We start from the raw sequence: 13,045 nt of genomic DNA on the forward strand, positions 1-13,045 counted from the left end.
AATGTATCCATATTTTAATATTATTTTATTCTATATTCTTTACAACATGAAATATAAAAACATTTTTACATAACATTATAAAACAGAAACATATTTATATTTTATATTTATCATTTTTAAATTACAGATATTTATAGTTATAGCTATAAGTATAGCTAATATATAGAATATATTATTATATAGCTATAATTATAGCTAATATACAGAAACAAAATATTGTTGCTGCTGTTGTTGTTGTTGAAGAAGAAGATGATGATAAATAACTGTAATAAAATAATGCATTTATTATTATTATTATTATTATTATTATTTTTTAAACCTTATTTTATTTTATTTTTCAAATTTTAGAGATTTTTAACTGTTATTTTATACTTAAGACACCAAGCCAGAATTCATTATATTTTATTTTTTTCTAATATTATTATTATTAGTTGTTATTAGTATTATTAGTAGTTATTAGTAGTAGTGGTACTATATTAATAATAATAATAATAATGTATTTATCGTTATTGTTGTTGTTGTTGTTGTTGTTGTGTTTTAAAAAAAAACTTTCTATTTCTATTTTTCATTTTCAAATTACAGAGAATTATGGTTATAGCTATATGTATAGCTAATATATAGAATATATAATTATATAACTAATTCTAGCTAATATACAGAAGCAAAATATCGTTGTTGCTGCTGTTATTGAGGAAGATGATGATAAATAATAATAATAATAGTAATAAAAATAATGCTATATTTTATTTATTATTATTATTATTATTATTTTCTAATTTCAGAGATTTATAACTTTACTGTTATTTTTTTACTTTAGACACCAAGCCAGTATTCATCTGGAAAACATAATGAAAACAATCATCATTTATAGCTGTAAAAGCTCTGTTCTCCTCTTTTGCTCTCTGTAGGACCCAGGATTTGCTTCCTTTATCATCGACCAGCTGCAAGTGCCTGATTGGCCACTGAAAGGAGGGCATGAAGCAACTAGGTGTCAGGTGTGCGGCACACCTGCACAGCAACTAAAACAGCAGGCAATTCAGACTCTCCAAGAACTGTACCCTGTTTCCAACATGCCATCCCTGCCTCCCAACACCTTTCCTGGGCATCCCACCAGGCTGATGACTCACAATGTGGTCAGTCTGTCTTCTAGACCTACCAAATCGAGGATACCTCACCCAGCGCACAGCGTCCTACCTGTGGGGGAGCGGCAACGTGAGCTGGGCTGGTCTCAGAGCCCGTCTCCCAGCGCTGGTGCACTGAAACCCAGCGTGCAGGTGACCATGGGAGGAAGACCTCTGACGGGGGCCATCAGCTCAGTCACCATTCAAGCCCAGCAATATTTGGAGGGCATGTGGAGCATCTCACGCGTCAATAACTTCCTGCCTCAACCAAACCCGGTATGCAACCATCCATTTCTCTCCAACCACAAAATCTTGTGTTTATGCATTAAATTAATTTATTGGTAATCAGTTGATCTGATGTATCAGATCACATCTACTACTATAATAAAAACATGCTCCTATGTGTTCAATAGATAAGTGACCATGTTTATTCCCTGCAATGGATTCATCATCTACAGCAGGAGCTTTTTATGGAAGCATGTTTCTGCAAAAAAAAAAAAAACACCTCACAATCCTCACAACTTCTTTTCTCAGAATTACGAGATATAAATGACAAGATATTCTGAGTTTATAACTCACAGTTGCATGTTATAAAGTCAGAATTGCAAGATATAAACTCCCGATTCGGAGAAAAAAAAATTCTGAGAAAAATTTTTTGACTTCATAACACAATTGCGAGTTTATATCACGCAATTCTGACTATATAACTCGCAATTGTGAGTTTATATATCACATTTCTGACTTTTAAGTCGCAATTGTGAGTTTATATCACAATTCTGACTTTATAACTTGAAAATGCAAGTTTATATCACACAACTGAGAAAAAAAAGTCAGAATTATAAGATAAAAAGTAGCAGTTAACTTTTTTTATTTTTTATGTGTTGTCGGAAACAAGCTTCCATAGATTTTACAGGGTGTTGGGGTTGAAAATAAATTATTTAGATGCACTTTTACACCTTTCCCAGTCAAATGGGCTGCTGTTATTGTCATATAATGGTTGAGAAGTATGGAAAAGTTCACTTTGTAGTGCTTTTTTTATTGTTTCGAAAACCCCAGCATAGGCATCAGTTATAATGTTTGGTCCGATTATGTGAGCTACAGCTGTCTGAATGAATTGCAGATTTAAACACCTGCATAACTGAATTCCATGCACTCAGTTAGACATGGAGAGCATGCTTGAAACATAATGCACTGAGACTGTGTGTTAACATTATGCAGTCTCATTAACAGATTTGTAAATCTCTAGTGCAGTTTCACATTGTCAGTGCACCTGTTAATTTATGAGTGAGTGTTTTGGAAATGAGTATCACGTTGTCAGTGAATGTAGCAGGGATTGGTATCGCTGTTTCAGTTACACTTTACAATGAGGCTTAATTTTGAGAAAAATCGAGTTTTCTGAAGGTTCCAAAACAAAATCACCTAGCAGCCATACCTTAAAATCCCTGGTAACACCACCAAATTTGCCACAAACCAAGTCAAAACCCATATCTATAGAGAAAAAAAAAAAAATTCAACTTTTTTTCCATTATTCCACAATTGTTTGATTGAATTGGATTAATGAAACAGACAGCCTATATATATATTAAGACCTACTGTACCAAACAGATCTAATATAATGTTGCACATCAGATGTTTTTCCCCAACAGTTAACCAAACTTTCACTTAAGACATAACAGATAATATTCGCCAAGACAGACTTTTTTGAAATGCTTTAATTCGGTGTACGTGTGTATAACGGGATCGCGCTGTCTGAGGCGTCTTTGTGCGCACGCTTCGGTTCTGTCAGTCAGCGTGAGTAAGATTGTTTTGTTTAAATCAGCATGAGTTTGAAAAAAACAAAAAACAGTTCATTGATCCAGACTCATGCCTTCGAGAATTCGCTAAGAATATTCACAAAGTTTGAATGCTGCGCTTTAAACCAATACCAAACTTGTCCTGATGGAAGCGCCAGTCTTCGAGAAGCAAACAGAAAAACTGCAATTTTCATAGTCAAAGGAAAGGTACTCCTTTCAGAAAACATACAAATAAAGATACTTTTAGATGGTTAATTGCGATTTGGAGCATTGGGATTGCTAGACGAGAGCTTAATGAACTAATTTTCGACCAATTTTCACTTGTTTTGCCTGTAGCTCGAAATTAGCCTCTGCGCATTCTGACTCTTTTTGCCAGCATGGGTCACAAACATTAAGACGCACAACCGTTTTTCAACTGTGATAATAAGAAATGTTACTTGAGCACCATATCAGCATATTAGAACTATTTCTGAAGGGTCATGTGACACTGAAGACTGGAGTAATAATGCTGAAAACAAATCAAATGCCAACAAATCAAAATATTTGCCTATAATTGTTCTTAATATTACTGTCATTACTGTATTTTTGGTCAAATAAATGCAGCCTTGATGGGTATAGACTTTCCGACTTCTAAAATTTGATCTGTAGTATATATATATATATATATATATATATATATATATATATATATATATATATATATATATATATATATGCAGCAATAAAATAAGAATTAAAGGAGGGTTATTGACTGATGTCAAATAATCTCATAATGGCTGAATATCACATGATTATCATCTGTCTGATACATTACTCTCAGCCTTATATTGATCACCAGAATGCAGGTTTGGCAGAATGACAGTTTGAAGAGCTCATTTTATTACTCCTGCGTTTTATTGACTGCCTGCCTTACTGCACTGTTACATTCCACAGTGGACTGCTGAAGCTGTATAAATGTACAGCTTCAGCGTGTTAAACTAAACAAAACTCACCACCACAGGTGGCCAGCTCAACTATTCCTGTCTGTCTTCCGTAGCCGAGTCTCTGCTGCATCAGAGTGGTTTCTAATTGTAATACATATCACATCTTTTTGTGGTATTGATGTTGCTTTTACAATCTATTGCAGTTGCCTCTAATAGAGCCTTTTTGTTCCTGTCAACAGTTGCTGCTATTGACGAAGGAGGTTTAACAATAGTGATGCCTGTGCGTTTCCTTTTTGCGTTAATGTCAACAAGTTCTTTTATTCCAGCGAGTGAGCCGACACTGAAGCTTTTAGCAACCAGCATGTGCTTGTGCACAGACAAAGCAAAAAGCCTTGGATAAAAAACTGGCCCAGTACGTCTTGAAAAACCAACAGAAGCCGTCTGCCTTGCGGTACTTACCCAAACACACGACTCGCACATGTAGTTTGTGCATGAACAGGAATGGCTCTGAGCTCTACGTTTTCCCCTAGTTCAAAGATGTGCCTTGTATAATTTGAAAAGGCTCCTTCCTTTCATTAGATTGGAGGAATGACAATAAGGCATGGGACTTCAGCAGAGCCTTGAGCAAAGAGATTTAACTCATCTGATTTCTGTGGGGAGAAATGACAGCGGCAGGAGGAAAGAGGAGGAGACAAAGCCATTGAGATGGACTGAGTCTGACAGGAAGTCTTTGGAGGGGCCTTGTGTTTCTGTGAAGTAGTTTTTTATGTCTGTGCTAGTGGGTAAAGATACATCAGTACTTTTGAAGCAGGTGAGAATTCCTGAAAAGCAAGAAGTGAAACATCAAATGGCAAGGAGCACGTTGATGCAGAATCAGGGCATTCATCATCAACACAAGATGTAGAAGTTGACAGCTGTCAAGTACAGATTGAAACCTATGCCTGAAATATTTAGACCACATGTTTTTTTTTTTTTCTTGTTTTTTTTTTTACCAAATTATACGTTCGATTTATTTAATTTCTTTATGTCAACAGGTTCCACGTAACTGGGTTATGTTGCATTTAATTAACATAGTTTGTTTCAGTAAACTTAAGTTCATTACATAAGGTTAATTCAATGCTATTTAGTTGAATTAAGTTAACATTCTTAATTTTGTCCCAAAATGTTATGTTAAATTATCCTAAAATTAATATCAAAGTGAATGCGTTCAAGAGCAATTTTTACAACCAAATGTTATCTAACAAGAAAATCTTTACTCAATCTTTACTCTGTAAAAACTCTTATTGTTAGGCGTTAGCCAGAAGATGGTTTTGTACATCCATGGCATGCCGAAATAGTTGGGTTTTTTTATTATTAAAATTACTTTAATTGTTGTTAGCATGTCCTCACCCCAAGCACATGCTCTACACTTCACCACAATGGCAACCGCCAAAAACACTAACATACCAGAAACTCTTTTAAATATAAACATAAAAGAGCATTAAACATTAACAAGTCTCCCAATTTTTTCATCTTGATATAAAATAACATTTTATTTCAACATTTACTCTTCCATCCAGCGTTGTTCAAAGCATGATAGGAAGGGGAAATCCTGTTTCTATAATGCTATTTTAACACAACTACCTCTCAACTCAAATGGATTAAGTAAAGTGGTTGAAAAGAATCATGTTTGATTAACTAAATTTACTCAAGTAAATTGAACAAGCATCAAATGTTATTTTTGGCCTATTTAAAGTCCCCCTGTAGTCTATACTTTTATTCCTTAAAACTCATCTTTGATCACCAAAATTACATATTTAAAAATTTTTTCTGTAAAAAAAAAAAATGTTAATGCCTTAAAATAGCTTGAATGTAACTCTACACCCTTGTCTCATTTAATATACATGGCTCTATGAATATGATAATAAGCCCCGCCTCCACTCACTAGCACAAGCTCAGATGAGATCCACTGGGTCAACTTACCGAGGTAAATGCTGCACTATGGTATCGCTTTTTACAAAGTCGCACACATAACGGTAATTAGTATGATTAGCGCTTTGCTTGGCTATGTTATCACACAGCTAATGATGTGTTGCTAATGTTACACAAACCATGTTCACATTCATGAGTGAGACATCTGCCTTCTAACAGTCCTTAGAATCACTTTGAGCGTCAGTGGAGGAAGACATATAGCTCTTAACATCGTAATAAACATCGTATACCCGCCATATTGCTAAATCGACCCAATTTTTCATGTCAACAGAAAAATATACCATGATAACCTTCTTTTGAGACTCCCTTACTAAAGCCCGCTGGCACATTGACATGATTGGTTACAAAGTTTGTGATGTCAGAAACACCAGCGATTTCAAACCGTGGTTTGAGACTGTCTTTGTTTTACTGCAGTTTTAAAGAGAATGTACTCAGCAATGGTGTTAACTTATGAATTTGCATATGGTTTGTCTTAAAAAAACACCAGATAGACATGAAAAAAACAACATTAAAAACTTGATTTTCACAACAGGGGGACTTTAATTGAAACATGAAATGAAAATATTGAGTTGAGCCAAAACACAACTGTTTCAAGTCAGTTTAACACAATGCAATTGTGTTTGAATGAGAAACCTAATACAATGGTGTTAAATTAAAATGATTTTTTAAATAAACTGCACAGTATAGTAAAATATTTTTTTCTGAGTGTATGTTAATAACACATACTATGTTAATACCATTGCATTCCTTTGGTTACCTAGATAAATATCATGATACATGGTAACAAGTGATTACAATATTCAAGTACCATGGTATTTACCTGATAATACCAATGTGCTACCATCATAATACTTGTTTATATAGAGGTATAAAAACACATACAGACACACACTTAAGAAAGTGTATATAATTTTCATGTTTTTACACATCATAGCGGCACTTCCGACATGTTGGGTGCACCAAAACGACAGTTCAGTCTTGATTTTGCTAAATTCTAAGACAGTATCACATTTATCATTTTCAGTGAAGACAGTTCCAGAATTCATTGCAATAAGCACAGTGAAGTATTTTTATGCTTCTTAGAGCATTCTGTGAAAAAAAAAATATAATCTTGATAAGTAGCATATTTAAAAAGAGAAAGAAAAACTGCCTTGAGAGCATGTTACTGTCAGCTTTATTGCTCTTTACTCGAGCTGGCAGATAAAATTATTAGAGCATATCGAGGTGGGATTTTCCACGTGGGCTTCAGATAGGCTGGAATGACCTACTGGCCTACTGGGAACCCAAAACCAGGAATCCTTAAGCTGCGTGAACAGACTGTGATCTACCTCCCTCTGAGCCATAAAAAGAAGGGGATTGAGAAAGAGAGAGAAATTATGCCGCTCCTTTTCAGAAAGGAAAGGGAAAGACACAGACATTCGGAAGGAGATGTGAATAGTTGGATTTTCTGGACTCTGGTTGGGTGTAGACAGGGTGTAGGGTGTAGCATAAAGAGAATACCTGATTTTATCGAGTGCTGGGAGCTCTCTGCAGCTGTACTTTAATGACCCGACCTGGGGATATAGTATGCGCACCTCGTGCTCTGTGTCTGACACTCATGAAAACAGCTTGACTGGAGGGCTTAAGTCCTCAAAAACCCATAGTGGGTTTTTTGACAGCTGCTTCAGTGTGTGTGTGTTTGTGAATGTGTGTCTAATGTCTGTGTTTGTGTGTCCCAATTCGGTCTCGCTCCGACTGTGTAGCCCCTTAAACATCCTGTTGATGTGAAATCTGACACTCGTTTCTTCTTTATCTGTATGTGGGGGATTACCGTCCTGTCCAGATAGGCACCATTCGCTGTCAGTGTGACGTTGTTTTGATTTATCACGGCTCATCTGAAATCGGAATGCCATGCGTTGTGATATGACTTTATCATGTCACAGATCCAGCATGATGTTTTGTTGATGAATGCATGAGTGCTAAATTCTTCTAAGCCCGTCCTGACTTCTTACAGACATAAAAACCTGGAAACTGTAAAACAGCTCACAGTAAAAAGTGGCAGGAACAGCTCAACAGAACACTCACAGAAAACAAATTTGAAGTTGGCATGAAATCCAAATTGCCCGTTTACTTTGTAAGTGCACATTACTAGTCTTGCGGTGAACAATTAATCCATGCAAATTTTTGGTCCCACTTTATATTAGGTGGCCTTAACTACTATGTACTTACATCAAAAAATAAGTAGAATGTACTTATTATGTTCATATTGTATTGCAAAACACTTTTGCTGCTATTGAAGTGGATACGGGTTAGGTTAGGGACAGGTTTTGTGGTATGGGTAAGTTAAAGCATGGGTTAATGTGTAAGGGATGGGTCAACAGGGTAATTATAAATAATTACAGATGCAATTACATGCAGGTATTTTTTTTTTTAAATATAAGTACAATGTAAAAACATGTATGTAGATAAGTTCAGTGTATTCATTGTATCAAATGATTAATTTAAATCTAAGTACATAGTAGTTAAAGCCACCTAATATAAAGTGGGACCCATTTTGTCTGTTTTTTGTCTTTGTAATATTTGATCAAAATCTGAAAATGTTCTTCTCTAGAATGGCCTTTCTTCTCTAATGACATCAATTTGACAATATGGGTAGAATGGAACAGATGAATGGAATGCCCGCTGTTCTAGATCCAATGAATTCCCAGCATGAAAAAACAAGCCACGCCCTCTATTTTTATCACTCAATAATCTGTTTCACTCAGAAAATACCACATTACTGAAATAAAGTCAATAGCAACTTCCTGTTCAATGTGACTTTAAGTCATGTCCGCATGAATTTGTCATTTTAAACAACACATTTGCCAGTTCTACAACAGAACTGACAGACATAATTATTAAACAGAAAGCAATTATAGACATAAACACAAAACTGAAGCATCTGAATAAACAGACATAAACAACTCAAATAAAACAAATCTGTTTTTTTCTGTGCTTTGTTTAGAATCCCCCAACCCTCAAATAAGTTGAAGCTTATGTAATTGTAATTATTCAACCAAATGTCACAGTTCAACAAAGTGCAGACTAGAAACATCTCAAAATGGATGCTGCTTGTTGTACTCTGTCTCATGTGTGTAATCCTTCCATGTGTCTGAAGGGTTTGTGATGAATGGAGCTCATATGTCATCCTAGGCATATAAATAGTTCTCCTGTCAGAGTTATGTTGACACATCACGCACTGGATAGCATATGCTTCATGAAAAGATTGTTAATTATGTTATTTTAGTTGCTAGACATGAATCCAGAGCAAACACAAATCCAGCCATTATGCAAAACCCCCAAAACGTAGGCGACATGCCATGCTAAAGCCATGGTTGTCTATTGCTCAACATGTTTAACTCATGATAGTCTCTGGGAAATGGCCCAACCTTACCTGAAGCCTTTTAGCACACTGCCTACATTCAAAACAAGCACTTGACAGATCATATTGATTGTGGGTTTAAGCTACTTAGTTACTCACTGGCCTTGGAGACAAAGAGTGACTTTGGTAAAATAATGAAAACATCCCTGAGTGAATGGGTTCCAGTGCAGGGATATTTAACAAGCTGCAAAAGAGCTCTGGGAAACTCTGTTCCTTATCTGTGAAAAAGCAATTCCTCACAGACTCCATGCAAGAATTATGTAACAGCATTTTAAATGTCAGAATGTATAGTTGATTCCTAGAATTTGCTCTGTTCACTTCATGTTGCCCACTTGCTATCCCTTCACTGAGCTTTTGTGTGGACACCGACAGAAAATATGTTTCTTGACCTGGCCTCTTTCTCGAGAGCAGAGGAAGATGTGCCTATATTGCCTTGGGTTATGAGAGACCTGGTGGACACACGTTGGGATTGACAACCTCCAGATTGTTCTTTCTAAGGATTTCACATTTCCTGTGAACCTGTCTAATCTCAGTACAGAGATGAATGTTCCTCCCTGGTGGCTAATTATGTACTTTATGATAAATGCATGCGAGTAATCGTTACCACCTCCTTTTTATATGTGACCTTTGAAACATAATTTGTAAGGGAACTGCCTCTTGCTCCTTGTAAGGACTTGCTGTCTGTTTCTTCTGGAAGGTGTGATCCTCTGTAGCCTAGGCGTAGCATACTTGGAACTGTGTAAGAGGGTAATTTAGTGTCTTATTTTTGAGTTTCAATGTTTTAATCACCTTCTAACCTGCTTCTTCCCACCGCAGACACAAGGCCTCGTGGGTCAAGCAGAGCAGAGCGAATGGCCTTCAGACAACACCATCTCCAGAGTGTCCTTAACTCCTTCCAGACAGAGAAGTCAGGTTCAGGTTGGCCAGGCTGTGCCCTCTTGCTCCGACCATCCCACTTCAGCTGCGGCATCCTTCTTCATCAGGTAAGAAAACACATTTACCATAAATCACTTAATGGGCCCTCAAATACAAACCCGATTCCAAAAAAGTTGGGACACTGTACAAATTGTGAATAAAAAAGGAATGCAATAATTTACAAATCTCATAAACTTATATTTTATTCACAATAGAATATAGATAGCATATCAAATGTTGAAAGTGATACATTTTGAAATGTCATGCCAAATATTGGCTCATGTTGGATTTCATGAGAGCTACACATTCCAAAAAAGTTGGGACAGGTAGCAATAAGAGGCCGGAAAAGTTAAATGTACATATATGGAACAGCTGGAGGACCAATTTGCAACATATTAGGTCAATTGGCAACATGATTGGGTATAAAAAGAGCCTCTCAGAAGTCAAGATGGGCAGAGAATCACCAATTCCCCCAATGCTGCGGCGAAAAATAGTGGAGCAATATCAGAAAGGAGTTTCTCAGAGAAAAATTGCAAAGAGTTTAAAGTTATCATCATCTACAGTACATAATATCATCCAAAGATCCAGAAAATTTTGAACAATTTCTTTGCGTAAGGGTCAAGGCCGGAAAACCATACTGGATGCCCGTGATCTTCGGGCCCTTAGACGGCACTGCATCACATACAGGAATGCTACTGTAATGGAAATCACAACATGGGCTCAGGAATACTTTCAAAAAACATTTGAAAGTATGAACACAATGAACACAATCTACCGTGTCATTCGTCGTTGCCGGCTAAAACTCTATAGGTCAAAAAAGAAGCCATATCTAAACATGATCCAGAAGCGCAGGCATTTTCTTTGGGCCAAGGCTCATTTAAAATGGACTGTGGCAGAGTGGAAAACTGTTCTGTGGTCAGACGAATCAAAATTTGAAGTTCTTTTTGGAAAACTGGGACGGTATGTCATCCGGACTAAAGAGGACAGGGACAACCCAAGTTGTTATCAGCGCTCAGTTCAGAAGCCTGCATCTCTGATGGTATGGGGTTGCATGAGTGCGTGTGACATGGGCAGCTTACACATCTGGAAAGGCACCATCAATGCTGAAAGGTATATCCAAGTTCTAGAACAACATATGCTCCCATCCAGACGTCGTCTCTTTCAGGGAAGACCTTGCATTTTCCAACATGACAATGCCAGACCACATACTGCATCAATTACAACATCATGGCTGTGTAGAAGAAGGATCCGGGTACTGAAATGGCCAGCCTGCAGTTCAGATCTTTCACCCATAGAAAACATTTGGTGCATCATAAAGAGGAAGATGTGACAAAGAAGACCTAAGACAGTTGAGCAACTAGAAGCCTGTATGAGACAAGAATGGGACAACATCCCTATTCCTAAACTTGAGCAACTTGTCTCCTCAGTCCCCAGACGTTTGTAGACTGTTATAAAAAGAAGAGGGGATGCCACACAGTGGTAAACATGGCCTTGTCCCAACTTTTTTGAGATGTGTTGATGCCATGAAATTTAAAATTTAAAACTTATTTTTCCCTTAAAATTATACATTTTCTCAGTTTAAACGTTAATATGTCATCTATTTTGTATTCTGAATACAAAATATTGAAATTTGAAACTTCCACATCATTGAATTCTGTTTTTATTCACAATTTGTACAGTGTCCCAACTTTTTTGGAATCGGGCTTGTAAATGGATAAGTACATAATCAAATTCATGAATATTGCACCATTTTAACGTTATTAAAATAAGATACTGAGTTATTGAATCATTTTTTGTCATAGAATACACTTGTCTGTCCACAACGAGTTGACAGTTCATTTCCTTTTATGTATTTCGGAGATCTGTGGTGAATTGTCCATTGATGCTTTCAGCATGGCTATAAAGGACACAAAATTATATTTAAAGTCACATTACACGCTTTTAACATTAAATAAAGCACGTAAACATTACCTGAGATTATCATTCGTGTCAGCGTCACGGCTGATTTGGACAAATTATGGAAAAGATACCTTTTATTGCATGTCACGTCGTGTCTGGGTCTGGTTAGGACTTAAAAAAATGACCAAACAGAGGTGAGTACTGGCAAAAAGAGAACACGACAAAGCTCGTAATGAAACAAGAATCAACAGATGGTGAGAACTGAGGATTTGAAATGTTCTAAAAGCAATGTGGTTTTTATTACTCAACAGGTGAGCAAAGTATTTTATTGAACAGATATATTGCCATATATAGCTCTATAACAGAGTTTATTGTTAAGCATCATGTATTGTGAAGGGTCATATTCATCCGCACAGTCACACATAGGTGAAGCACAACCAAAACAATGTTCTTTCGCAAAAGTTTTAAGTTAGAGTTAGTTTTTTAACCGCTAGAGGGACAAAAGTTACATAGCATACCTTTAACTACTTCTGGATATTTGAATTAAGACTTTGGACTTAGTATAATGTGGTATAGTATAATATGGCATAGTAGGTATAGGCAACCTGGGGGACTGCTTTCTTGAGAAAGGCACCTAACCCTAGGTTGCTCCAGGAGGATTGCCCCAGTAGTAAGTGTACTTAAAGGTGCAATATGTAAAATTTTCTGTCTGCTAGAGGTCACTAAAGGCCTATTCAAAGGTGTAGCTTGATGATGCCAAGTTTGAGCAAGGAATCTTGGGACATGTGGTCTTCACATCACAGCTGGTGGAAATAATTGGGATAGGACTCGGAAGAAATCATGTTCATGGATGAGGCAGGAAGCAGAGCAGAGCAGGACCGAGTGTCGTTGGAACTAAATGAGGCTGCTGGAGCGATTGCGCAACACACGCCGCAAGCAGCGGAACTTTTATTATGCCATATTCGCTGGCGCTGCTTCCGCTTTTCCGGTCAAGCGTTAGAGGTAACACACCTCTGTTTATCA

At 36.7% G+C, this 13,045-nt stretch overlaps 1 protein-coding gene across 1 annotated transcript in view; it reads left to right on the forward strand.

Moving 5' to 3' along the window:
* The window catches only part of kif26ab (kinesin family member 26Ab), a 106,271-nt gene that overhangs the window by 41,227 nt on the left and 51,999 nt on the right, over window positions 1-13,045 (forward strand). Inside the window, exons 3-4 of the mRNA XM_067366787.1 lie at window positions 909-1,397; window positions 10,025-10,191. Of these exons, the coding sequence (XP_067222888.1) occupies window positions 909-1,397; window positions 10,025-10,191 (656 nt within the window). The remainder of the gene's footprint in view (window positions 1-908; window positions 1,398-10,024; window positions 10,192-13,045) is intronic.

The sequence above is a fragment of the Chanodichthys erythropterus genome, chromosome 18 (genome assembly GCF_024489055.1).
Source record: "Chanodichthys erythropterus isolate Z2021 chromosome 18, ASM2448905v1, whole genome shotgun sequence".
NCBI classification, from domain to species: Eukaryota; Metazoa; Chordata; class Actinopteri; order Cypriniformes; family Xenocyprididae; genus Chanodichthys; species Chanodichthys erythropterus.